Source organism: Cyclospora cayetanensis, unplaced genomic scaffold, assembly GCF_002999335.1.
Source record: "Cyclospora cayetanensis isolate NF1_C8 unplaced genomic scaffold, CcayRef3 CcayRef3_contig_108, whole genome shotgun sequence".
Lineage (NCBI taxonomy): Eukaryota > Apicomplexa > Conoidasida > Eucoccidiorida > Eimeriidae > Cyclospora > Cyclospora cayetanensis.
The window spans coordinates 99,816-126,207 of record NW_020312046.1 but is presented as its reverse complement, the minus strand read 5'-3'; the positions used below and the strand labels follow the sequence as shown (position 1 = coordinate 126,207).

The 26,392-nt window shown below is 52.9% G+C and overlaps 3 protein-coding genes across 3 annotated transcripts; 1 reads left to right on the top strand and 2 right to left on the bottom strand.

The window, feature by feature from the left end:
- Positions 1 to 772: 772 nt before the first annotated feature.
- Positions 773 to 7,069, top strand: LOC34619670. The gene is made up of 13 exons (XM_026334173.1): positions 773 to 1,179; positions 1,560 to 1,702; positions 1,868 to 2,348; positions 2,742 to 2,862; positions 3,160 to 3,396; positions 3,604 to 3,682; positions 3,962 to 4,496; positions 4,689 to 4,809; positions 5,065 to 5,442; positions 5,854 to 5,949; positions 6,198 to 6,310; positions 6,694 to 6,831; positions 6,982 to 7,069. Exons 1-13 carry the CDS (start codon positions 773 to 775, stop codon positions 7,067 to 7,069), a joined length of 2,937 nt encoding a protein of 978 aa, XP_026189958.1.
- A 1,645-nt stretch (positions 7,070 to 8,714) lies between these two features.
- Positions 8,715 to 15,235, bottom strand: LOC34619669. Its single transcript, XM_026334166.1, has 13 exons — positions 15,028 to 15,235; positions 14,265 to 14,713; positions 12,204 to 12,487; positions 12,015 to 12,101; positions 11,825 to 11,909; positions 11,572 to 11,681; positions 11,281 to 11,383; positions 11,060 to 11,217; positions 10,393 to 10,770; positions 10,169 to 10,262; positions 9,312 to 9,974; positions 9,085 to 9,193; positions 8,715 to 8,878 (listed from the first exon to the last, which is right to left on the bottom strand). The coding sequence occupies exons 1-13, from the start codon at positions 15,233 to 15,235 to the stop codon at positions 8,715 to 8,717; spliced, it is 2,892 nt and encodes a 963-aa protein (XP_026189951.1).
- A 2,196-nt stretch (positions 15,236 to 17,431) lies between these two features.
- Positions 17,432 to 22,126, bottom strand: LOC34619668 (periodic tryptophan protein 2 homolog). The gene is made up of 8 exons (XM_026334156.1): positions 21,767 to 22,126; positions 20,775 to 21,385; positions 20,016 to 20,567; positions 19,529 to 19,829; positions 19,051 to 19,182; positions 18,637 to 18,676; positions 18,255 to 18,337; positions 17,432 to 17,581 (listed from the first exon to the last, which is right to left on the bottom strand). Exons 1-8 carry the CDS (start codon positions 22,124 to 22,126, stop codon positions 17,432 to 17,434), a joined length of 2,229 nt encoding a protein of 742 aa, XP_026189941.1.
- Between the last annotated feature and the right edge of the window lie 4,266 nt (positions 22,127 to 26,392).

Below are 26,392 nucleotides of genomic sequence, written 5' to 3'. Positions count from 1 at the left end.
TGTGAGTTTCCCCAGGGTGTGTGAGCAGGTGACCGTATGCAGAGTAGCTGCCACTCTGCTGTCTTCCGCTGTACCAAGGCCGCCACAATAGGGATCCACATGACAGAATAATTTAATATTATACACAAAAATTATTCAATTGCATAGAGTAGGAAATCAGGAAGCACCCCAACACAGGATTGCATGCGACTGGAAGCTCGACGGCCATGATCTCCTGTCGGCGCTTTCTCGATGAAAAGGAAAATACACCATTCGTCCTCATTGGACAAAATAATAAAATGAACAGTGCCGCCTATTTCATTCCAGGTATTCTTCACGCTGCAACAATTCCACTTGGCTCCCAACAATCCCGCTTGCCCGGAAAACAACGAGGGACCTATGGGCCTCCTTCTAAACAGCATAGACGTTGTGCTTATCGATCTCCGCTGCCTCCCGAGCTGGGCAGCTTTTTGTGTGTATGTACACTATGCAGATCGTGCGTGACGGCCCCACGGCACTCGTCCACTTGGTCGTCGTCTAAAGCTGCAAGCGCCGTGGCACTGCCGTACACCACGTTCTCTTTTTATCGCTGATCTACACACATACACACAGGTGTGCAACCGCCGAGTGAAGCAGCAGCGGCGTTTTCGGGACAAAGACCTAGACTTGATGGCGATAAGGAGGCGCAATCCACACCGTTCCACTCGCTTCTGCACCTCCAACTTTCCCTTACCCTGGTGTGAATCGTAACGCCTCCTATCAACCATCAATCATATCACTTATTGGATAGAAGATGGCACGGGGGATCCAACAACGCCGGGTCGCGAGCGATCTTAGGGCACCCTTGGAGAGCCAGCCCCAGGCCACTAATAAAAATAAAGAAGTGGTCCTATCCGGCCCACCTGACGGCTTTGGTGCACTTGAGGAGGCCTCTGAGGATGTTAGGCGCCTTTGTTCGTCTGAAGGCGTTGCGATATCGGATCCACGTGGCAGGGAGAGAGGCCCTTGGGGCGGCGGGAAAGTGTGGCTGGATATGGATCGCCCCCGCAGCGTGAATAGCAGCGCTTCAAGCCGCTGTCGCTTGCTGGCAACTAGCCGCTCTTGGGCAACAAAGCGGATGCTGAGGGCGTGTGTGCGCACGGAGTTCTTCCGATCATCCTACCGTTTCCGAGGCCATGAAGGATGCGTTAATGCTATCAAGTGCGACACTGCTCCCGCGGAAAACCGGCTGTTTCTCTGTTTGCTTCCTGTATTTCGATGTCTTTTCAATTCTGGCTTCGTTACTCACCGTCTTATCGTCGGTCTCTCCCTCAGAGTCTCTGCTGTTCGGCGTGTGTGCCACCTCCAGCATCCGCATGCGTTGTGCCTTCTTCCCTTCGTTACATACATGTATATGTGTACATCGCGTTGGGCCGTTCAAAAGGACAGCGTTACTGCACATATCACTGCATGTGCCTGCCCACTTACCTCTATGCGATGTATATTTTCTCCCACTCGCAATATCTTCCGCTGACTATCTTCATGTAATGGCGGTTTTGCTGTTTCCTCCTTCTCCGACTTGCGGCGTATTCGCGTCTCAGATTTCATCCTACAGAGCCCTGGCTCTTTAGTGGAGGCGACGACCTCCGTCTGCTCATTTGGGAGCCTCGTGTGTGGCCCCGAATACCAAAAGCTGCGATGCGAACCGAACATACAGACAACATTTTCTGCATTGACTTTGACAGTACGTTCGCTTGCCTTGTCTACTGGCTGCTCAGCTTCCCGCCCTTCAGCTAGTCTTTCCCTTCCTCTTCCTGATACGCAGAAGGGACAGGAGCTTGTACCGTTGAAGAAGAGAAGGGAGAAGTAGGGGCTGAGCTTGTTGTCATTGCTGCTGCCGCTGCTGCAGCCCTGGGAAGCCACGCCTTGACGGCAGCAAATGATGGCCTTGTAACTCGTCTGCCCCTTGGAGCCTCCCCTTCTGCTGCCTCTGAGACTCGCGACTTTTATTCGATATACGGCCGTCTGCATGGACCGATGGTAGAGGAAATGAGCTCCCTCTCTCTCCCCCTCACGCACCCAGACGCCACGCCACCCCTTCCACCCCCTCCTGCTCTTGAAGGGCCGGATGGTGGGGTTGCTGTCGTAAACACCGCGTCTGAAGCAACCGCCGCTGGAGCTGCTGCTGCTAATGGTGGCAGTGGGAGTAGGGCTGCTGGAGTCGCTGCGAGGAATGTGGCGATGGCGATTCTGGAGGCGGCCGACGATGAGCTTATTTTCTTTCCGCGGGCGCGAACGAGGGCTTGTTTTGAGGCCAAGTTCGTGGACACTGCGGGGCAGATTGCCGCTGCTGCTTTGGAGGCGGGTTTTGTTGCGCTCGCCGACTTCCGGTACTGCACACTCCCCTGTCAATGCAGTTAAGACACTTTCCTCCCATTGGTCCGCCGGGACCTTTGCGAGTATCTGCGCGGCTTTGGGTGCAACGCCAACGCACATAGGGCTCTATGCTTCGTGGATGTACGATATATGTGTATACGATGCCGTCGTTGAGCTCGGAGAGTCTGTGTTGCTCCCACGGGCTGCTTAAACGTTGGTTAGCACGAGACGCCGCCTGTATGGCAACACACCTGACCTTCTTGTGTGGCGCACGTCAAAAAGCACCGTTTTTTCTTTTCGCTCAAACAAAATCCAGGTGATGTCGCGCGGACGGCGAGATTTCGGCCTCATTGTGTGGTGACTTCTGTGCCTCTTTTGTGCTTTTCCCTTCATTCTACTGGATGCAGAGAGAGGCCAGAGATTAGCCACCCGGTTATGCGAAACACAGGAGACTTCACGAGCGTCGACCCGCATCTTCCCCTCCCCTTTCAGCTCGCCTACGCTGGCAGTTGCGGAGCCGGCATCCTCGTAAGCCGCACGAGTCCATTAAGCCTTGAACCCTCTGTTTAAAAGCTGCTATCTGGAAGCAGGGATGCCCATGTAGGCGTTCAGACGCCAGAGCTTGTTGAGGTCTGGAAGATGGCCGAGTGTCTTTCTCAGGGCAGCACCGTTGGTCACACCTCGACCTAACTGCACGCGCTTTATTTACCCGTGGCTACAGCGGCATTTTCTGTAAAAGGGTCTGGGGGCAGTGCCACATAAGGGGATAGTGTGCAGTGCAGCCTTGCTTATGTGTCATATTGCTGCCGCCACTGACTGCAACAGGACCTGCGCACTGCACGGCCCCTGCTGAGGCTACGGGCTCCGGGAGTTTTGGACAGCGACCTCAAGGAGGAGGACGAGAAGCCTCGAGGTTATGTTATTGACCGCAGCCGCAGCAGTAGCACATACAGCAACGTCAGCGCCAGCTACCGGAGGGGCCGAACCTTGGGCAGCAGCAGCAGTAGTAGCAGCAGCAATAGTAGCAGCAGCAGAGACAGCGGCAGCAGCAGAGACAGCGGCAGCAGCAGAGACAGCGGCAGCAGTAGAGACAGCAGCAGCAGGGATGGTAGCAGCCATGGAGACAGCAACAGCGGTGAATATGACTTGTATGAGCCCTCGGACGTCACCAGTCTAGGTCAGGAGGACTACGTGATACGTTGTGAGCAGTGGGCTAGGCAGTGGCGTCGAAGGGCGAGAAGGCAGAGACATATTCGGGGGGTTTGGCAGATTGCTTCTCCAGACTCTCCTGTTGAAAGCGGGGCAACCACAGCAGCCGCTTCAGGAGACGCAACTCTGGCGCGACGACGCACCAGACAGAGGAGCCTCAGGAGCACCAGCAGAGACAGCACCAGCAGAGACACCAGCAGCAGAGACGCCAGCAGCAGAGACACCAGCAGCAGCGATGCCAGGAGCAATCACCTTGAGCGCATTATTCGGAGACGGGTTCGGGGGGGGATCCGTCGTCAAAGAAGCCTCAGCAGAGATAGCGCAGTCCTTTCTCCAGACTCCGCTGGCATTACCGACCCTGGAGCGGCTAGCGCAGCGCCAGCAACGCAACAAGACAGCAGCAGAATGAAAAGCAGAGGCAGCAGCAGCAGCACGGCCCCTGTGGGTGGGAGCAAAAGTGGCCTCAAGTCCGGAAGCGACGGCGATTCCACTGTGCGCGTGCCCTCGGATGGTGCCAGTGTGAAAACGGTGAAGAGTGCGAAACTCTCTGAGCAAGCGGGCAGCCATGAGGAGCGGCAGGCGAGGCGCCAGAGTCACTCGAGGGAGTGTTCTGCCCTTAGCTCCCCAGAATCTCCTGCGAGGTCGTCTGCAGCGGCTGCAGAAGAATTAGTGCCACCCCAGAGGAGCAAGTGCAGCAGCAGCAGCAGCAAAGCGGACCAAGACGAGGCGGACGACGTTTCAAGCCGTGCGGCTGCTACGCCTCCCAGCGCCAGAGGCAAGCGACGCTGTATCCGCCCTGCCACGGCGCAGCAGGAGGCAAACGTCGAGCTTAGCAACCGCAGCAGTTCCAGCAGCAGCGCCAGTGGCTTGCCCACTGGGCAACCTTCATCGGTCATGCCTAGGACGCGACTGCAGCATGCCGCGTCTGCGGCAGCGCTCTCCTCCGATGTCTGGCAGCCGCAGCGCAGACGCTGCCGAGAGGCGCAGCAGGCAGAGCTGGAAACGCAGCCTCCAGAAGCGATTCGAGCTTCACGGTCCCCTCAGCAGCCCGTTCAGAGGCCACAGCGGGTCGCACAGCGTGCAGCAGCGCGCGAGGCTGCAGCTGCAATCCGCCGGCTCTCGGAGAGGCTCAGGCACCATGCGAGCACCCCCGCTTCGAATACTGCCCAAACGGGAGCTCCAGCGGAGGAGGGAGAGGGGGGACGGCCTTCCCCGGAGGCCTCGCAGCCGAGTCGTGCAGCCGTTGCAACCCCCTCCGAGTCCAGTGCGAGGGGCGCCGCGACGGAGGGGATGGAAGAACTCAGGGAGTCTTCAGGCACTCGACGGGGCCGCCGCAGCCAAGGGGCTGCCAGGCGGGGGCCCTGTCTCGCGAGGAGCGAGGAGGGGGTGGGGACGACGTCCTCTGGGGGAAGGGGGCCCCTCATCCGAGCCGGCGCTCAGGAGCCTCGGCAGAGGTCTCCCAGCAGTGCAGCGCAGCCCGTGGGCGCTCGGCAGCGGGGACGGAGGGAGAGACACCGTGAGGAGCCGCTGGGGGATGCCGCGCAAGGCCTCGAGAGCTTTGGCGCGGGCTCTAGTGGCCCCTTAGGGGCTGCTGAGAGGCCTGCCAGCGATCGCATAGGGGCAGCTGAGGGCGGCTCGCTGCAGGAGGGGCCCCCGGGCGTGCGGGAGGCCCTCATGCAAGCCGAGGCCATAGCTGCTCAGCTGCCAGCAATCCGCTTTCCGACTTACAGAACCGTCTCTCGGCAGATCGGGGCAAGCCGTCATCGACACCGCGCAAGAACTCTGGCAGACGTGCCGTGCGTCGAAATGGTGGACAAGATAGTCTTCTCTTGGGATGGGAAGCTGCTGCTCGCAGTCCGTAGAAGAAAGGAACCCCTCATTTACAGCACGGATTGGGAGGTACATCCGAAGGCGGGGACACCATGCGTGGCACTGCACCTGCGTTGTGCATCGCTGGGCTTTAGGCGGGCGGCTTGTATTCTGCCTCCTCGTGTGCTTCATTTGTTCTGAACTGCTGATCAAAAGCCTGTGTAGATCTCTTCCTCGCCAAATCTCCTGTGTTTAAGGAGGTGGTGGCTTGTGACACGGAAGGAGGGCGTTCACAACATGCACACGTGTTTCTTCGCTCTCTCACGGCTAATCTGTAGAGTTCCGAGCCTCAATGCATGTCCGATTAGCTTCAGATCGGTGTCTTTATTCTTTCCTGCATGCCCCTTTTCGTTGGTTCTGCACTTCCGCTCCTAGAGCTTCCCTTGGCCCCCTTCTTGGGCTGTCTGTCCATTCGGCTGTTTGCAGCTGCCACTCTTTGAGCTGCAAAGCGACGGCTACACCAATTTCACAACCATGAAGGGCGGATGCTTCCTTACTGATGGGAGACACGTCGCTTGCGGCTCAGAGGACCTCCAAGTAAGGTGCTGTATACGCGGGGTGGGGCTGGTCCTATATGGGTATATGGTTGTGTTTGCAAGCGATTGGATGCAAGGCTTCCTGGGATCTATCGGGTTCTGCTTTACTCAGAGTCTCCCTCACTTGCGTGCGCTCATGGAGCAGGCGTTTAGTCCGTGGGACCCTGCTGCCGTTTGCCAACTGGCCAGGGCTGTGTGGGAACCGTGAAAAGGGAGCATTGAGTGTGTTATGGTTATGGTGATTTCCAGGTTCATATGTGGAGGCTGCCTTCTCCTCTACCCCAAAGGCCCTCAGCAACGCAAGCCCTCCAGCGGGTTGTGTGTCTCCCCGGTCATCTCTGTGTGGTGAACTGCTGTGCCAGGTATGCAACAATATTTGCAGTCCTAGGGTATCTGCAAAATCTTGTTTCCTCCTGCTTGCTTATGGGGGGCTTGCTATTGTGAAATTTTATCTTCTGCTGGGCTGCTGGGCCGTCTTCTCGTTTTGGTGTCGATTGCAGCCAGCGCATTCCACGGTTTCACTCCTGAGTGCATGCCTTTATTATTTGCCTACGGCGGGTGTTGAGCCTACAGTCTACTCCTACGCCCTTGCGCCAGCACCTCTGAGCGCGAACACTGCAACAACATGCACTTGTGCATTGTCACGAGAGTTCAAACTGTTTGCTGCGCTGCTGCAGCGACTGCTGCTGCTGTGGCTTGTCACGTTGCACTGCCTGCTTTGTGGAGTTGTTTGTGCTCTCTGTAGCCCCTCTCCCCAAAGCCCTTTAGGCTTGTGGGGTCCCCCGATGCTCGCGACTAGCGGCGTGGAGAAAATGGTGCGCGTATGGAGCTGCGAAGTGCCAAGGGACGTAGACGACTGCGACCACTATCCGATCGACGGACGGTAGGCAGGAAGGCAGGAGGCCTTACGAATCAGAACCAAGGGGCACACAGGGGAGAGCCATCCCGAGCCAACAGTACAGGAAGGGGCAGAAGTGCGGAGACGGAGGGAGAAGAGGGCTGATGGCATGATGGTCTTGTGTTTTCTGTGTAGGTTTATAACACACGAGACAACGGAAGACTTTGTGACGATTGCACGCTTCAACCGAGCAACACCCATTGCTGACAGGCAAGATATTTGAGGGCCTCCGAATTACGGTTTCACCTGTTTCGCCCTCTATCTGTTCGCCTCCTTAGCCTTCTGCTCCTCTTTCGGCTTGGCTTCCCCGTTTTATACCTCCGCTGTCACGCATCTGCTGTCCTTATGTCGCACCTTTCATGCTTCCTCGGCGCTCTCCTCCCCCTCCTGTATCTTTTCTGCATCGCCACCCGGTTTGCTGTTTACCAACACTTCCAAGCAGTCCGCCTGTCCATGTTCAGGCCATTCGCTCACGCTCCTCCGGTGTATCGGATGTGGTTTAGTGAGGGGGAAGACTTATCGGGTAGCATGGCGTGGCCATAAGGGTTGTGCAATGAGACAGCCGAAGGCTGAGTTTGCATCGCATCTCCTGCATAAAACCACAATAACGGCACATCGGCTGTATCGAAACTTATTGGTTTTGCTAGCATTTTGGCTATGCATGCATCGCTCTACTGTGCTTTCGGTGGAGGCAGGCCATATATTCCAGATAGCAACATACACTGCTCGGGAACTACAAACTTTCAATTCACAGGTTTTACGCTGCAGGCACGCATTGATGCAATCGCGCCGGCAAGCATAGGAATGAAGAACAAGGATTAGATGCAAACATGTAAATTCACCACTTACTAATCACCTTGGAATGCATTTTGAAATGATAGAGTAACGTAGAGGAGGAGCGGAGAGAGAGGGTTGCTTGTTTCTCCAATGCGTTCAAGCGCTCAAAGGGCTGCAGACAAGCAACAGGCTTCTCTGAGTAACAAGCTTCACAACCCCTTGCATTTGCGCTGCACGTAAGCGGCATCAATGGCAGTGCAGCCCAGCGAGCTTATATGCTTCGTTCCTTCCTGCGTAGAGGGCAGACGTAACGGGTTCTGCGGGCTAGGACGATTGCTTTTTTCAATTCCTTATTAGTGTGTATCATCATCAGCATTCTTGAAATCGCCCTTATAGGCGCATGTGACGCGTTCAAAAGCTCTTACTTTATTGAATAGATTAGGTTCGTTTAAGGCGAGCGCGTCTGCATGGGCTACTGCAAACCAGCCTGCGAGAAGCCTCAAGTGAACTGGAAGAGACACCACCTTGTACGCTAGCTCAAAGTCGATCGCTCCGATCCCCCACAGACTGGGAAGAAGCTCCAGCTATTGCATACCTTTGGAACTTATGTAAATAGTAATTGAGCTCAACATAAACGCCGAGAAAAGAAGGGCCGCGGAATGCAAAAACCAGTGCAGGTCACGAAGAGCTTGCGACCCGATGGCACTCTGGACGCATGCATTACAATTCAGTAATGTTTCGTTCTATTTCACAGACGAATCCAGCTTCCGAAACGCGTTTTCCCTTCCCACAGCAGGAAGATAGAGGGAGACGGCCAGACTTATGCAATCAGTCTTGACTTGCAGAACCGAATCTGTTGGCTGACTCTCACAAGCAAGCCTCTGACAAGCCTCAAGCAACTAGCTAGGGAAAGCCACCTTCCTATTGGGTTCTTGTAGTGTCTGAGCTGCAGGCTCAGTCCCAATAGGAGTGCCCCTTGCTTTTCTGTGTTTCAAGACACATGCCTGTTGGACAAGACACTACGTGGCTTCTAAACGTCTACGTGCCCTGGCGTGACGGATAGACACACCAAATGAATAGATAAGCAGCTCTTAAGCAGAAGGGAGCAGAGGGGGCATTTTAAATCTTTGCGTGCAGTTCAAAGAATACGCAGATAGGTCTGCTTGTGTTGTTCGCAAATCAGCTCTTGCTTTGTATTCCTGTATACTTCTTCTTACGTCGACTTCTCTGGCTACGACAATGTGCATATCTCCGTCTGCATGGTTATAGGATCAAAATAGCCAGTACAGCAGACCGTTCTTGATCGATTGTTTTGGGAGACTGAAGAGCTTCATTGGGTGTATGAGCTGCGAGCAGTCAGCATGTACTCCAGGTTTGCGATGCGTTGTTGTATAGTTTCTATCTTGTGCTGTTGGATCCACTGAAGGCCGCAGTGATCTATTGTAATGCCCCGTGTGGAACCTGTACTCGCCTCAACTTGCTTTGTTTGGGGTGCTACTAGAGAGGAAAAAGCATGGCGACTGCCAAACGGAGAGAGACCTGCGGCCTCTGCAGCTCGCAGCAACTCGAGCTGAAATGCAGACACAGAAACGAACAAAGGCACCAGAAGTCATTTGAACCTGATGGCACGTAGTAGAAGCTGCCCCCACGCAATTCATTTGTGTGTTTGTCTCAAACGACTGACTCACCAGCTGTAAAAGAGGCAGACCCGTCTCTTGTCCTGTGAGGGCGCGTCTGATGCATTTCATTATACCCGCCTTATCCAGGTTCAGTTTTCTGCTCAAATGGTCTTTCCAATTTTCAAAGCGCTGCAGCACCTCCCCTTCTGGGAATCCTTTTCTGATCTCATCCTGTCCTTTGGAAGTAGCCGCTCCTCTCTGTTTTTCAGCTTCCTGAGTGCCTTCCGCTGCACGGGACAAGGCAACAAACAAATCGCCTGACTCGACCACTGCGGCCGCAACAGCGCGAAACTGCCGTTCCTCGCCAGACTCCGAATGCTGCCAAATGGACGGGCAAGAAAATCTAGTGGCCCCAGCAGCAGCTCCCGAGGCACCTAAAACCTGCATGGGCAGGCGAGTGCTCAAGGAAAGGGAGAATTCCCTCAACACGGCAGACGGCGTTGTATGCTGAAGCAGCAACCTCCTGGCAGCCAGTGAGAGAAATGCAAACAAAGAGGGCTCCGTGACATGCAGGGACGCGGACAGCGCCTCCACGTAATCGCCTCTCGTTGCTGTGGGTGCTGCGGCTGGGTTTTGGCAAAAGTGTGTAGCATCCTTGCAGACGCCAGGTGCCTGGGCAACGACTTTCAAAAAGAAACCAACGAGGGGCTCCGCATTGGGGCAAGCCACTAGCTGCGGCATCCGCAAAGTGCTGAACACGAAGATCAGCCTGTGCAAACTCCAGTTGACGATTTCAGGCTTCACGGATTCAGTGAGGTCACTCGACTGCTGTCTTGAGCGCAACACAGGCGCTCTACTGCAACAAGACAGAGAAGAACGAAATTGTAGCAGCTACAGCAAGAAGCTCGGGCTCTCGGGGAAATCACCTGTAGGAGTTTTCTTCTGTGCGCAAATCGCAGATGCTCCTCATCAAAGCAAAAGGCGCTGCGACCCAAGAGACTCAATAGGGGCTTAGGCGGCCTGGATCAGTAAAAGCACAACAGGCATGCACAGAATCATGAGCCAAGTGTCTAAAACGCCGAGCCCTACCAAAAAGGATGCATCCAGTAGTTGCTTCGTGGCTCTCTGCTGCGCGCGAATTCACGCACACCTTTCAAGCACAGCCAAAAGTACAGATGCATCCCTGCCCAGAGTCAAAACAAACACGGCAAAGAGTGAAAGCTCAGCCCTCTCCGCGCACCCTTTCTGATTCAACTCGCCAATGTGATGGCCCCTGAGGTATTCAGCTACCGCCTCATGATGAAACCCTCGCATCCTTAGGCCCCTGACTGTGTAGTCATTAACGCTGGTACTGCTACTGCCGCCGCTGCGGCTGGTCTTGCGGTCGGTGCTGCTGCCACACGCCACGGTCCCTGCGCTACCGGATTGTGCTCGTTTGCTTATTTTGCCGCCTTCTTTTGCGATCATCACTGGCAAATGGCATATGCGCGGCAGCGGAGCTCCAAGCGCCCTTCCCACAAGCATCTGCCTGAGCTCGAACACACCCAAGAGTTACGTTTCCTTCCTTTGTGGTCTCAAGGGTCCTTAGAGCGTTTCTGCGGCCCCTTTTGAACCTAACGCTTCTTTGTGAGCGCATTTTTTTCCCAACGCGCTATTCCATAGTACAGCTGCAGATATACCTGAAGCAGCGGTGGCGGCAAGTAGTAACCTGCGTAGGCGACCACAGACTCCCGCCCCTCCCTCGTGCCCCGGTGCAGCAGGTGCTGCTATTAGCGCTTGGGGTCCAGCACTTTGACTTGTGCGTTTTCAGAGCTTACGCGATGGTATTTGGGATATGCTCTTCTCCTCGCACCACAGCAGTGACTCCCATTAGCCAGTCGTCCACGGCGGCGCAAAAGTTGTATACGGGAACTCCTAGGAGGCCCCCCTCCAAGGGCACCTCGCTCCGGGGGCCTCCAGTTCCTTCAGAGAGCGTCTCTCGGGAATGCAGTAGCGGGCAGGGAGAGCCTGAGAGGCCCTTGGGGGGCCCCTGGTCCGCTGGTCTAAAACAGACGAAGTCGCCCAGCGTTCTTTTCAGGGAGAAGGAAAGGGTCCCCCTAAGGATATCCGTGAAGCGAATCTCGTCTGGCTCCGTCGGAATCCTACACGCACCAGCCACAGTGGCGACAGGGGCGATCAATAGCAACAGGGACAGAAACTGTGGCAGCACCAGACAACTGGACTTGAACTGCCTAAGCATAAGAATTCAGGAGGCTCGCTAGGACTTGCTGCTTCCAACACTGAAAGCTGCAGCTGCTCTACGGGCCAGCAGCACCAGCCACTGATTTACTTGAATCTGAGCGCAAAGGTTTTGCCTTCTGCTGCGAGCTGCTCGGCTTTTGTGGGATCCAAAGAGCGGCACTGCCCATCGTACCGGGGTGGCAGGCCCTGTTGAACACACTGCAAAAAGACGTACGCATGCATGCACATCTATGTGCAACTATACGCACCCAACTGTATATGAACATCTTGAAATTCAGCTTCCAAAAAGCACACAGCCAGTAGCATAGGTGAGCCTTAACCCTCTACATGCAAGCACGGACCTGTTGTCGTAGCTGCAGCAGCCGCGCTTTGCTGCAGAAGCATCTGTAGAGCAAGCCTTGCCGTAGCAACTCCTGGCCATGCTGCCTGTACATTCCACGCAGTCCATTCCAAAGACCTAGGATATTGCGTTTCCCAAAACCTGATTCGAAAGGAGAATTCGAGTTGATCACTTAGGAGGTCACGACTAACCAGTAAATCTTGAGCCTCTCAGACTGGCGGTAGGGGCCTCGGGGGCCTCCAACGTCGGGTCCTTCATCCCATGAAACGCCCAGCCACCTGTGGGAAGAGAGAAGGCATTCCAGACTTCAAACACTCTACGGCTGCGAAGTTGTCCATACCGGTATGTCTCTGGCTTCGAACACTACGTTTTCGTCTCACTTGAGGTCTTCAATCAAGGCCCTCTCGGTGTCGATATTACTTCTGGCTTCATCTGTGTCTTCAATTCGCAAGATTAGGCGCGAACGTCCACCTCCTGCAGCCCTGCAAACATCTGAGGAGCCGCTTGGGGATCCCAAATGTCGTTGGTGCTCCTTCAAAAAGGCAAAGTTGAGGAGAGCCGTACGGGCACCCCCCACGTGGAGAAGTCCGGTTGGACTCGGGGCAAAACGAACGACAAGGGGCCCCCCAGGAAGGGAGGCCGACGAAATGTCTCCTCCTGGGGCCTCACAGATGCAACCAGAAAAAAGCCTACTGGTGTCGTAGTTACCAGGAGTTGTGCTGTTGCTGCTGCTGTGGGTGTTGGACGGCTCATTCCTGTTGTTGCTTCTGCTGAAGTGTGGCTGCTGCCACTTGTTTTGGACGCTGTCCCCACCCTCCTGCCGAGAAACGAAAAACGAGAAGGAACCCGGTGCATTGGTGCGTAAAACAGAACGCCTGGTAGCAACAGGGGGGGCGAAAACAGTATTAGCACGTGACCGAGTACGCACAGCAACCAAGGGTCCCTGGAAGCAAGTTAGTCCCTTTGAAGAAGGCCCCGCGCCAGTAATCACGACACCGTATTGGTAGCGAGAGAGTGAATTGCCACGGGATGATAGGGGCAAGAAGACCTCTCTAGGCGTTCTGAGGGGAGTCCTGCAGGAGGCCCCCTGTATGGATCCGTAGCAACGGTCCTGAAGCACTGTGCCGCTGACTCCAGAGAAACACGTGAAGGCTGAACATAAAACAATGATAACTAAGGCAACATTCGCCTGCTGCCGCATTTTGCCACGAGTGTGGAGCCATTGGATCTAGGGGCCCCGGGGGGCCCCCGGATATCCGTTGAAAGGGAAGCAGCAGCAAGTCAGACAGCGTAGTTATATGATTAAATAGCTCCAAAAATAAAATGTCATCATAGCTTCCTACTTTTGCGTATTTTCTGATCGTTAGACACGCATTTTTCGTAGTGGAATAGGGCCCGTCATGCCAGGACCCAGGGGCTACTACTGTGGCACCCCTTCTCGACGGGGGTCCGAGAGAGTCAGCGATTCAGAAATAATGACTCCACGCAGTTCTTTTTTGTAGGGAAGAACATCAAAATACACGTCAGTGCTGAAGATGCGTAACCACCAGCATTGTGATTAGTGACTGCTTGTGTGCGTGTTTCGACATTCCGGGTTGTCATTGCATGAATCGACCGGAAACTCAGTGTGATCTTCCTACTTCTGCCTTCACCACAGCACAAAGGGCCAATTAACGCGCGCGTATATGGCTTAAGCATAAATAAAATTACGCCGACACACCATATTTAACTGCTAGTTTCCGTCCGCTGCGATGGTATGGAGCAGTACGAGTGATGATGCTCTGTAAAGTGTTCTTGGCATTGGAGCCCACGAGCTGAAAATTGAGCTTCTATCTAGTGCTTTACTATATGTCTGGGGGTGTAGAGAATAACAGCGATGAAAACAGATTTTTTCTGATACGGCGGTACATTATTTTCTCGGGGCTCTTGAAGTGCTGTCACTAGTTGCTTATTTCTAGGCTTTAGTTTGTTTACTTTCTTCTTCACATCCTTTCTCTTTTAGTTCATGTAGCCCTGCTCTGCCATAGCCTGGCAGACTCTGTCAGTGAATTTTCTTGTATTTTAGCGTTGCTTATGCTCTTTTAAGCCGTTGACCCTCTGCCAAGTAAAAATGCAGTACCAAACGCTTCTCATTTCTTCGACCACTTCCACTGCGTATGCTAAATTTTAGCATTGCATGTGTGCTACCGGTGCTTTGTGGCAACCTTATTGAACCGGGCATCCAGTTTCTCGTTCAGCGCTGTTCCAACTATTACAGGGGGCCCACTGTTCCTCCGGCTTTATCACTACAAGCTAGGAAAATGCACGAGCACGCCCTGACCCCTGTGTGCACCACAGCAGTAGATGCATTAGTACGTGTCCTGCTGCTGTGGTGGCTGGTCTACAATTCGCAATGCTGGCTTTCCCAATTCTATACACATTGACTTTTAGCTCCCCCTTACTATGAAAAAGCGCTTCAGCCTAGAATATTCGTCGAGTACCTTGCAATGAAATTTATGCTCCAGCACGGCTGTATGCCAGTCATCAGTTGAAGCGTGCATCTTCACGTCCACTTTTAAATATGTTTCGCATTTAGACCATTTGGAGGAGCTTCTTGTGCACACTACTGCATTTAGAATGTCTGTGATGTTGCTGGAAGTCGTGAAGTCTTTTCCTTGTTTAACCAAAGCAGGGAATTGTCGGTCACTGTAATGGATTTTGTAGGCAATCTTCATTACTCTGCTCTCTCTAACACGGGGAGATCTACGTGTAAAAATGCCCGCAGTGTAGCCTCTGCCAGCAAAAACACAATGCGCATGACACAACAGGAGGAATAACTGGTCACTTTGCCTTCCTAAGCTGGTAGGTCTAATTTCTGGCGGCTCATCCTCTAGGTGTTGTGCACTGCATGCTACAAACTATTGGGCCGCTGGAGTTGTAAGTGCCTGGTACTTTGACGACTGATTCGTTATTCTGTATAGCCCAAGATGGCGCAGAACAGATACCCTCTTTGTATTTTAGTAACTGGATAGCATTTGTATTTGGCTTCTGCTCGTAAAAATGCCAAACAGGGGTAGGTACATTTGGCATGTTGCTCCAGAGGAGCAAGCACTTGTTTTGCATTGAGTCTGCCTTATACTTAAAAGCTCACAGCATGGTGGCTCTAACGAAGCTAGACTGCACCAAAAATGATAAACCGGACTGCACTGAATGAACCCAGAGTACGGTAGGTGAACACGGCAGCCAGCAAATAGTTAATATCATCCATTAAGCCCGACCTTTTCGGTGGATGAGCCCTGTGATTCCGTGGATTTGTAGCAGAGGCAGGCATTGGGGATTGAACCGATGTGACAACAGGACATGGAGCTGAAGAGCAGACGAACAACCAGGCTTCATTCGGAGACAAGGAATGGTCATTTGCGTGAACATACATTTATGTCCCTCGCGAATTTACGACCCGTTTTATGCAGCTGCCTAGAGGAACTCATCAGCTAGAGCTATCAGTGAATAGCCATTAAGGCCGGAAGCCTTGTTTGTAAATAAAGCGCGCGTCTATACCTCTGCAGCGAGCCCCCGGGAGACGGAGTGTTGGGATATGCTGTGCCAGATGACACTTGTCAACATTGCATCAACGTGTTTCGTCTTGAGCAAACACGACTTTGGTTTTGGGAGCTTTAGAAAAAGCGCAAAGTGATTTGATGGTCCGTTCCTCATTCTTTTGGAAAAGTTGGAGGTTAGGTTTGGGGGTTCGGGTCATGGCCGAAGGCGCATGTTCCTATTCAGGGTTTGTGCCAGTGCCGTCTTTGAGTATGGATAGAGTATGGTGAACTAGGTCTATTTCACGTGGGGGCGCATCTCTTTGCTGTACTGAGAGTGTGTCAAAGCAGCAGCAATAGGAGGGCGCCCATCCAAAATCCCCATTTTCACAATCCCGTCTGTATTTTCATCTTACTCCATAACTATCCCCAAGTCGGCAGCAATAAGGACACCACAGAGCCCTACAAGGCTGAGGAAACATTCACCTTAACGGTTGACACACCAGCTCAGTTTTACTGGCTTGCTCAGAAGTATAGCCGCCACTCAGCAGAGGCGCTGGGTCTCTACTCCTGAGGGGCCACTCACTAGCCATCAGGCCTGATGTCCTACTCAGAGTCCCCGTGTGGTGTGCAAACATACAGAGCACGCCACTTGCACGTTCAGTCACTGCAGGTCGTGCTATCTGCTGTAGAGGCATGTCTGTTGCGAATTGTAGCACAAAGGAAGGAGAGAGTGCCAAGATTGGAAGAGAAAGTGGAGTGCAAATTTGTGTGCTGCTGCTGAAGCTGACGGAGTACCAGCAGAAACAATGTGCGCAAATCAACCGATATGCCTAAAAGAGAAGGAAAACAACCACAAAGACCAGGAGAAATACCATTGGATTAGTGTCTCAGCACACGCATGACTAACTATGCACACATCGGAGCTGCATGCATTCCTGCATATGTATTTGCACAGCCAGAGGGGGAACTAACAAGCTGCAAGGTGGGCACACACAGGTAGAGCTAATGATCACATGGATGCGTGTGAAAAAGAGCATCTTAGAGAAGCTTATCAGTTAAGGTACAGCATCAAGCAACACAAACACACACACAATTACAATGTAGAAACAGTACGCGTGCATGAGGACTTATGAAGCCATAAGAATACACACGCATGCATGCACCTATGAATGGGTGATGCCAAGCCTCCACATCTATTTCCAGCAGAAATATGTACAGGTTTGCGGCCCTATATTAGGCGTTTAGGGTTTGAGTAACAGCCTTACGGGAAAGCCGTTCGAAGGCGTCTGCCCTCCTGGCCTTTTCATCTTGAGCATCCGTCACCTCCTTTGCCACTGTTTCTGTCCAGTGTCTAGCCAGCCCGCCTGAACGCAGGTGAATAGTGTTCACACCTGTTCAAGCTAATAAAGCTGGTGACCACGCTAGCTAACCGCGATAGCTAGCGACCTACCAGCCCCTTGAAGAGCTTTGCTTGCTAGGTGAGCATATAGACGCGAAGCTTCCCAGCCAGGAAAGCGTTTGCCAGCCAACACAATTCGTCTGCTTCTCACCTTGGAAGACGTGCATCTGCAGCTTGAGTAGGCAGCTTAGCCAGAGGATGTGAAACTGGATGTGTCTTGTCCCTATTTGAACGTCGGGTGAGAGAACGGTTTGCAAGAAAAAGAGAAGAGCAGGCAGCAGGGAGGGTGACAGACTGCTGCACACTAGTGGGACGGAGAGGACAGGGATTCTCTCGTACACGCACAAGAGGGTTGGCATATCATTCGCAACGAGCGCCAAGAGAAAGGCCTGCGACCAACGCACACCACGATGACACAGAGTTAGCAGGCGGTGACCACTCGGCGCGGAATTGCGTAGCGGCTCTGAGAAGAGAAGGTAGCCAAAGAAAAGGATATTTGGTAGCGAAGAGACACGAATGCCTGAGGTATGGGGGGCCTAATGCAGCCAACACGGAACAGGGGGCGGATGCAGGTAAGGCACCCATGGAAGGCAGCGAGGTGCAGAAATCAACAGAGGGATACACGAGGAAAACCCGCCTCAGAAGAGCGAGGCGTCAACAAGGAGGCAAATAAATGAACGCAGTTGAGGCACTACTCCAGAAGCATCCGTTTGCTGATTTTTACCTTTGCATATTCCTGACTGTTAAGGGCCTTATAAATGTTGGCCGATGTCACTTGGCGTGTTAGGAGAGGTGGGGCGCGGCCGATCTCGGAGGATCCGAAGTTTCCGATCATTCCCCCCTTTGAGATAAAAAGCACAGAATCAGAAGCATATAAAAATGAAGAGGGAATCAGCAAAGACCCTGAAACTGGACAGCAACACAGAACCCTTTGAGATGCAAACAAGATGTAGAAGGGCAGAAAAACGGCATGCTTTGCAAGGACGCCACACGTAGTACAGATTGTTATACACAGCATACAGACTGGATATGCGGCAGAAAGGAGCCAGCAAGCAAGGAGACTACGAACCTGCAGGCTGATGCTGTAGACGAAGAGACCGTGAGAGGTGGCGGCAGCGAACGATCGGCTGTCTCCCGAGAATGAAACGCCGTTTACCAAAAACAGGCGGTTATTCTTAGATGCCAGTTCTCCATTAAGCACCCCTGGCAGCGAGCGATGCTGCAGAACCAACAGTCAAAAAACGGCAGGGGACAGGGGGTGAGCAGCACATATAAGCATGTAACGAATGAGGCGGGCGTGCCTTGGGGAGGCAAAAAAGGCTACCAGACGGAACCAAAACTTTTGGCGGAGCGAACGGCAGACAAGAAGGGAAAATAGCGAAACAAACGCAGTTCCAAAGTGGCATTCGGATACACGGGCATATATGAAGAAGGCGTGTTCAAATAGTGAGGAGGGGCTGGCCCTGGAAGGCATCCGTGCCCTTAGAGGGATCTTTATATTCGGAAAGGCATACATGTCGGATACGCTTTCTTTCCCTCTCGCCCTCATTCAAGTCGTCGTCGACATCAGACAAGTCATACTCCTGGATGGCCGTCCCTGAGCCACGAAGCGTGGAGCAGGCACAGGCACAGTTACAAGACAGGATTATGCGCCGCATTGCAGGACGCTGTTGGTGCTGCGTCTCTATCCTCATAATCCCCGCCGGCGCTCACCATCATCTGCAATAAACTTCGAATTGAGCTCGCGGCTGATGCCCTCAAGCATGCGGTTGGACGTAAGAAGGAAGGACCCCAGGAGAGCCCCACCCTCCGTCTCGTACAGCAAAACCTTTGGACAGCGGCGGCTCGCTACCAACAAGAAAGAGCCAGTCGACGAGAATTGCAACGATGTAACGCAACAGTTCAGATCCAGTCCGGCCATCAGGCCCATCACCCTCTGCAGCACCCAGAACAGCAGCAAAAGTGCAGCCGGCGCAGCCGCGTCCAGAAGCAGAAGTAGAAGCGGCAGCACAAGGGATACAAGCGGGTGAAAGACAGCGACGTAGAGACTTTGGGCAAAGCCCGGAGACATGCACGCACACGGCACCCTGACTGTGCCGTACGATACGAAGTACAAACGATCGCCTCAATCTCCTGACGAGCGACGAGGAAAGGCCCTTAAAGTCAAGCCTGACACACCTTCTTCTCCTTTGTGGCCCACACATTCTTCGCAGTCCTGTCTCCTGGAGCCCTTCCTCCTTGAATATCTCTCAAACACTCGATGCAGCTCAGCGCTCCCTCCTCGCCCAGGGAGGAATCCCAGAGTGCCACCTTCCCTCCCTCACCTCCAACAGCCAGAAGGCCTCTCCCTTTCGGATCAAAGGCAAGACAAGATACGCCGCCACTCTGAATAAGCGTTTCGGGGCAGCCCCCACGAGAGCGCCGGCCCAGGATATCCCACAGCTGCACGAGCAGAGACACACACAGACCAACATGAACGTCGACATACAACCCCATACACGTGCACCTACGAGCCCACACATGACGCTTTCAGGGTGACGCCTTTGGGTTGCGTATTCGCGGACGTGTGCGACCTAAGTCTTAGACATTGAGCAAAAGACAACATAGCCCCCGGCTAGCTCCACTTTGGTACCCATTCAGATTGATACCTAGGCCTTTGTATGCCCCGCCAGAGGGAGCCCTCAACAGAGGGGCAAGACCCCCTTCCAGAGGCCCTTTCTTGCGTCTACCCTGGGCTGCATATCCGTCCATCCCCCCTTTAGACCTTCGCCTTCCTTTGCCTGCTTACCTTGACCTTCATGTCCCAACTGCCAGTGGCTAGGATGCCTTGCCGATCCGGGTGGGGGTGAAATGCCACTGCAGCCACTGGGGCTTCATGGCCGACGAGCTCCTCCAGCAACTTGGCGGTCCTTACGCTCCACACGAAGGCAGAGAAGCAGCTGCCTTGAGATCCCGCCACCAACAACTCACCCCCCGAGTCGATCGCCACGCATGTGAACTGCACGCCGCTGTCAAGCGAGGAACTCGTAGGCCCTCCAGGGCCCTCAAATCCAAAAGTCGCGGCGGCAGAGCTCCTGGCCGTGTACACCCTGGACCAAGCAGCGCAGAACACATGGAGAGATGCAGTCTTATGCGAGCTAGGAAGCGAGTTGTGAGAGAAGTTCGAGAAGGAGAAGACAGAGAGGTGAGGAGGCAGCCACTGGAGTCAACTTCGTTCAAGCGAGCTGGCAAGTGCGCCGCTTTAATCAACATGTTTGGCAGATCTTGTAGCCGACCTGAATGGCTTGAACGAAAGAAGATCCACTGCTCGGACTGTCCCGTCAAGGGAGGCTGAAAACAAGGCGTTTCCCGTCGGTGAGAAGCAAAGGGCAGAGACAGCAGCCGTGTGGCCGGCAAACGTGCAATAACAGAATCCGCTTTCTGCATCCCACACTTTGACGCGGCCATCGTTGCTGCCCGTTGCAACCACTCCGCGAGACGAACCTAGGCCTAGGCCTCCCCCTCCTGTGGCTCCTGTTGCTGCTGCCACAGTTGCGCTTGCTGCGGCGGCTGCCGCTCCGCCGTTCCCCGCCTTCGCCCCAATGCGGGAGGCCCCCGCTGCGGCAGCGTCAGCAGCAGGCGAAAAGCAGACGCAGTGGATTCCATGCATGTGCGCTTGCTGCCTCAGCACATACGTTTCGCTCCTCCATTCCCAGACCACCAGCGTGTTGCTTTCTGCTGCTGCGGCCGCTACCCACTCTCCGTCAAAGGACAAGCACACGGAGTCGAGCGAAGAGACCCCAAGAGAGAGTCTGACAATGGCGCTAAGGTCTGGAAGCAGATACAGCTGGAATACGCCACCCGTGAAGCCGATGAGCAAATACTGCGGAGGTGCACGGCCCCCCAGGCCCCCATGGAATCCTTGAAAGCCGTTCTCGGGAGCTTTTCCGGCGACTCCAGCATATTTATAGTACGGAGAAATGTTGGTGGCTGCGTGAGATACACGCTGTCCATTTTCTTGCTTGCAGTAAGCCCGCTTCTCGAGTCGCCATAGTCCTTCGCTGTAATCGATAAACTCGTCTGGGGGCCGAAGAACCGCTTCCACAGCCGCCTCCTTGTCTCCCTCCTCTCCCTGCCTCGCCTGTTGCCTCTTTTGCTGCTGCTTCTTATCTCGTTGCTGCTGGAAGAACTGCGGGTTTATCGGCTTCGCGGCGTTCTTGTGCGCGTCGAAGGCTTCCCCAAAGCGCTCCTCCGCCTCGGGCAAAGACTGCCACGTCCAGCAGATGATGCAGCCTTCTCTGTTGACGGAGTACACTCTCGTGAGGCAGCATGAAAAGCAAACGAACTTTACTTCGTGCCGATGAGAAGTAAACGCAGAAGGCACGAAAGCCGCATCCACTTGATCCCTGTACGCTTGGTGAGCCGCTTCCGATGCATCCACGTTTGCACCGGAGGCTTCGGTTGAGGCTTCTAGCGCTGCTGCGGGTTTGCATGCGGCCCACTTGCCTCGCGCCCTCCAAAGCCGCACAGTGCAGTCCTGCGAGCCTGAAAGAAGATGAATTGAGTCAGGAGACCACGAGAGACAGGAAATCGGCTGCTGATGCAGCGTGAATGCATGCAGGAGGTGCAGCTGATACTGCGAGGCAACCGAGGGCGACCTCCACAGCTGCACAGCGCACGAGGCAAGAGCAGCAGAACACACACCGACGCAAGAATGGCTGGACACTAACAAGCAAACCATCATAAATAGCTCGACGAGCTGCTTACAGGGGGCAGAAGCGGGAAAAACTGTAGTTACGCAGGCTTGGACAGGCACGGGGGAAGGGCAACAGTAACGGCAGACGGACGGCACAGCGAACACTAAGCGAGAAGCCTCTACCTGAATGGTCCGTCCGCATGCTACCGCGAAGAGAAGGTCATCGGGTGAAAATGCGGCAGCAGAAACAAAGTGCTCCTTCCTTTGAGCCTCCCATTTGAGCCTGGCCGAACTGGTGTTGCTCCGGAACCTTATCCGATTTAAAATAGTCCCCTTCACCAGATTCACGACAAGGCCTTGCCCCTGCAGGTCGATGCTGATGGCCAGGCAGCCGTCGGAGCGAACACAAAAATGCTGTACATCAACACGCGCTTCAAACGGAAGAGTGCAAACCTTGCTGCTGCCGGAGGTAGTTCCATCAATCTCTTCCGAGTTCGCCTGTGCGGCTAGAGCGCTGTCAAAGGCACTTTTTGTGTTATGATCCTTGCGCGTACTGCTCGATGTGGCAGGATTTGTGGTGGTTAGGGTGTACCGGCACACACGGTTGCTACTGGGGGCATAGAGGCTGCTGCTCTTCCTGTCAAAAGTAATATGCGCGTGGCTGCTGCTGTATGGCGCAGCCAGCAAGTTGCTAAACTCATAGCTAAACATCCTCCGTAAGCCCTAAACCACAACAAACCCCACGCCCTGCACCTTAAACCCTCATGGACATCGACTTTGGAGAGGTAGCCGAGCAGCTGAGTTAGAAGCCTCTTGGGCGGGCAGAGTGCGGAGGTTGCAAATAGGTCCGCGCTCACGAAAACATAAAAGCGAAACGCAAGTCAAGCAAACAGCAATACTGGACCAACTGTAACTGTTGTGGGGTGCAGTGAGAGGAGGCCGCGGCACAGGGCCTCGAAATGAAAAGATTTGTCAAGCTTCTGCCGCCCTAAAAGGAGATGCAAAGTATATAATTTCAATAGAATCTAGAAGACAAAAGCTAGAAAATCCAAGCTGCCGTCATTGAATCTGTACAATCGTGGTGCTGGGGGCTGCATGCAACCGCAGGTTCCAGATTTGTGGAATTCACCACATCGCACTCTAGAGACTTTGCACAAAGGGCTACTGTGAAAGACTTCAATTCCATGGGAAATTAAGCTAGAGCTATATTAACATCAATAGTCAAACAGGCCTCCTGGATTGAGGCTTCCCAAAGTGGTGGCTATCGGTTACTAGGACACTGCAGTGAAAAGCCCGTGACCACCACCTTATACGTTTTCGTTCTGCCGCTTAGCACTCCAAATTCATCTATAAGCGCACGGTATGCTGCTGATTGCATGGCTCCACATCACTCTACAAACTGCCTGTTGTTCTCCCTGCCCCGAAGTTGCTGCTAGATTCAGGGTTTGCATAGATCTGGCTTGCTTCGGAACACCTTGTCAATCCCATGTTTGGGTATCCCACAGAAGCAAACTAGGAAGCACATCGGCTTATTGAATTCTCGGAGTGCAGGACCGTAAAGAATTTTTGTTGCGGATACCCCTCACTGCAGCTAGCCAGCTTGGAGGAGTGCCGACTGTTCCCAACCGCATCGGCAAGGGGCTCTCTCAGAGGATGATGGCTTTAGGAGGATAATGCAGGGGAGGACAGAGGGGTGGGAGATACATCGGTTAAGGGACACCACTAGGCGAATTAAGACGATAATATTTCGGGTGGAGCCACCCTTAAAACACTCACAATTATACCAGTCACTTGAAAGATAGTTGTAAAGAATCAACACTTGGTCATGTGCATACATTTTACATATTTGAGACTGGAGTTGACTTGATGCAGTAAAAATCAATGTTTTGGATGCGTATGTGCTAGATGCTACGTTCACCTAGCTGTAAGTGCTCGGAGGGTTTTTAGGATCGGAGCAAACAGACCCTAAACATTCCTGCACCCTAAGTTGAAATTCTGAGTGATAATGGCGAGAACAAAAAGGAGCTGTTTTGGGAACGCATTCAATACCTTTCCATCAAGCTTGCGTTGTGTCTGGAATCAAGCGTCTCCCTACGGAGAATTTAAATGGAGGGTTACAGATCAACATTCCTGGAGCTTTCGCTGCGAAGGTAGTCGTGACAATACTGTAGCCGGCTAAGATTGGCTTTTACACCTTCACTAGTTTTAATGCTTCATCCAAGGCCTCAGTGGGAGCTGCTTAACTCCAGACTCAAAGAGAACTTGATTGGAAACAAGTAATCGGTTGCGTTGCAGAAGAAGGCTTGAATTTACTGGCTCGATGTTCTCAGTGTTCCAGACATGAGGAAGTAGGACAGCTACGGAGCGTATAGTCGCACCCTCGAAGCACTTCAAGCGTTCAGAGCTCTGGCACAAAGTACCCAACGCACACGCACAAAGCATTGTGACTTCTTGTATTGAGGTAACAGTGCCCCCAAACAAGTACGAAACACGAACACACAAGCCAATTAAAAATATTCTTTCGAGTTCTCAGTTTGATTATGGCTAGTGTAGTAGAAAGTAATTAAATGTAGGTTAGCCACCATATCCTCCTCGCTCCATTTTAAGATCCAAGTCCTGGCCTTCCATACCCGCAAATCCAGACGAATTGCATGCACGACATGGAAAGCTGTACCCGAAAACATCGCAAATAACAAGAAAATCCATGTGTCAACTGGTAAATTGAAATCGACGGAATACAAGACGAACGCTACCAAACAACAAACCAGGGATCAAACCAACACCATCTCTGAGGGGCGATGCGTTGTTGTCGTCGGAACACTGAAATGTGCGAGTCTGCTGTGAAAAAGCAAAAGAAAGGCAAAGTCTTTAAAGGAAAGAGAAACGGCCCCTTTTAAGCAGTGCCTCTGCCCCGCAAACCGCAGTCTCTGGACGCAAATACTAACGGTACATGCGTCGTTGTCGATTTCGAAGCCCCCAACAAGGCATACAGAAGTAAGTAGGGGTAACATACCTGAGAGTGCCTGTGCATAAATGTGAATGTATAGAGCAACTTCATTGCATCAAACAATACCCATCAAAATATCAAGGTGGCCATTTTAGGCAGAGCATGCGCAGAAAAAGGACAATGACCAAGGATCACGAGGAATACTCTCAGTGGCAATATTCACTACTAACCGAACAGCGCCACATATTCTACCACATGCAACGAAGCCCATAAATGCTCTTCCGTCAAACAGTGTGGTAAGCCTTCCTCCCCTACTGCACTAGACAATCCCACACATTGTGTCCTGGGAGCTCAAAAGACCTACATTCCAGCACCACTGCAGCTCCCTGTGGTTCATCCGCATCCACAGGGGTCACTTGTTGTTCAAAGTCTCGGGGACTTTTTGAACGCCCTGGGAAAGTCAACATTGATAGTTCTGCGGAACCCCTAACTTCTGAGGGCAGGAAATAGAGTAAGGAAGAGCACTGATTGGTAACCGAACCATAAATGACCCTAGCCAGTAGGCAGTTACATTTCCTCGTGTGATCACATTCTGCACACCTTGCAAAGACGGCCGATCAACCAGGACCACGTCTCCCAGCTCAAACCATACCGCCGACAGCCGCTTATCACGATCTCGTGATTGCCTTTCTAAAGCTTGGCACATACATTCACAGGCACTAGCCATCTTCTTTCTAAACAATCTCCGCTGCTACAGGTGGCTGCTGACCCTGGACCATCGAGTCTAGGCCCGTACCGGGAGAAAACTTTCAACTGTTAAACTCGTATGAGGAAGAGCAAGGCGTAAACGAGTGTACGACTGTATTGTCAACCCACGCTGCATACGGAAATCAAGCCAAGCATTTTTATTTTTCTGATCACGGAAACTGAATGCCGCAGAAGAGTGTGGCTGGTTCGTTGTGTTTGTTCATCTGCCTCAGGGTAATCCGCAGTGTACTGGTAGAGTAGTGTGTAGGGAGGTCACGAAGGTACACGGCAGAACGCATTGAAGAACTTCATATTGCAATTTGCAAGAATTCTTCTGACCACCCCGTTCGGCTTGCGCGAATTAGTCAAGGGTGATTGGGTGACTTTTTGAGCCGTGACAAAGCTGGAGGAAGGAATGAAATGGGCAAGTTGTTTGAGTCGATCAATCACGATGTGCTTAGTATCCTGACTGTTCACCGCTGCAGTCAATCAACGAAGTGAGCAGCCAAATCAGTCAGTCTCCTTCAAGAGCCCGGAGGGCTTTGCAAAAGGGTGGGTTTTAGGAGGATTGCATGGTTTAAGCTGCTGGCAATTTCTGCATGAGAATGTTTGCTTCTCTGCTGCGGAAGCATCCCACGGCACTAAAAAGACTGGATGACGTTTTTAGTGGACCCTGGATGCCGCCACGGCCAAAAAACATAATCATGCGTCTTGGGCGAGAACAGCATTGCAGAATGACTCCGGGGCGCACAAGGTACGAAGTCTCAGTTTGATATGCAAGCTATTGGAGTCCGTTCTCAACGTGGTAGTCCTTCATGTTTTTGGTGTTGTGGTTTTTGGCAGTATTAGCGGATGCATAAGTGTTACAAGCGCAAGCCTTACGCAATTTCGCTGGTAGCCGTGAATCATCACAGACAAGTTTGCGCTGTAAAGTTATTAATTGTTGAGGCGCCGACAGAGTGTGTCGGCTCCCACCGTGGGGATGCTTCTAACACATGCTCTATTACGAAGTCTCATTATGGAGGTGCCCAAGTCAACGAACCACTGCTGGTCTTTCCAAGTCTTGAAGTTCTGAATAAGGTACATCAAAGACCGATAGTCGGTGTGGACTGTAAAGGGCACCCATGTTAGAGGTTCTCGCTGTTCTCCACCCCCCACCACAACGCAATGAGCTTCTTTGCCCACAATGGATGCCGTTGGTTGGTTTCAGAGAAGCAAATAAAAACGCAAGCAATTGTATGGTCTCTTTGAGTAACCGTAGCCTGTTGGAAAATAAATGCACT

What these genes read in the sequence shown, in the direction of transcription:
- LOC34619669 (XM_026334166.1), bottom strand. Translation starts at nt 15,235, where the DNA reads ATGTATGTTCACGCAAATGACCATTCCTTGTCTCCGAATGAAGCCTGG. An exon ending in GGCTGCCGTGTTCACCTACC is followed by an intron (nt 14,714 to 15,027) that starts GTACTCTGGGTT and finishes AATAGTTTGTAG; the next exon opens with CATGCAGTGCACAACACCTA. An exon ending in GTCTGCCTCTTTTACAGCTG is followed by an intron (nt 9,194 to 9,311) that starts GTGAGTCAGTCG and finishes TCTGCATTTCAG; the next exon opens with CTCGAGTTGCTGCGAGCTGC.
- LOC34619670 (XM_026334173.1), top strand. Translation starts at nt 773, where the DNA reads ATGGCACGGGGGATCCAACAACGCCGGGTCGCGAGCGATCTTAGGGCA. An exon ending in CAACCCCCTCCGAGTCCAGT is followed by an intron (nt 4,810 to 5,064) that starts GCGAGGGGCGCC and finishes AGACACCGTGAG; the next exon opens with GAGCCGCTGGGGGATGCCGC. An exon ending in GCGGCTCAGAGGACCTCCAA is followed by an intron (nt 5,950 to 6,197) that starts GTAAGGTGCTGT and finishes GGTGATTTCCAG; the next exon opens with GTTCATATGTGGAGGCTGCC.
- LOC34619668 (XM_026334156.1), bottom strand. Translation starts at nt 22,126, where the DNA reads ATGTTTAGCTATGAGTTTAGCAACTTGCTGGCTGCGCCATACAGCAGC. An exon ending in ACCTGCAGGGGCAAGGCCTT is followed by an intron (nt 21,386 to 21,766) that starts GTCGTGAATCTG and finishes TGCGCTGTGCAG; the next exon opens with CTGTGGAGGTCGCCCTCGGT. An exon ending in AAAGAAAGCGTATCCGACAT is followed by an intron (nt 17,582 to 18,254) that starts GTATGCCTTTCC and finishes TTTATCTCAAAG; the next exon opens with GGGGGAATGATCGGAAACTT.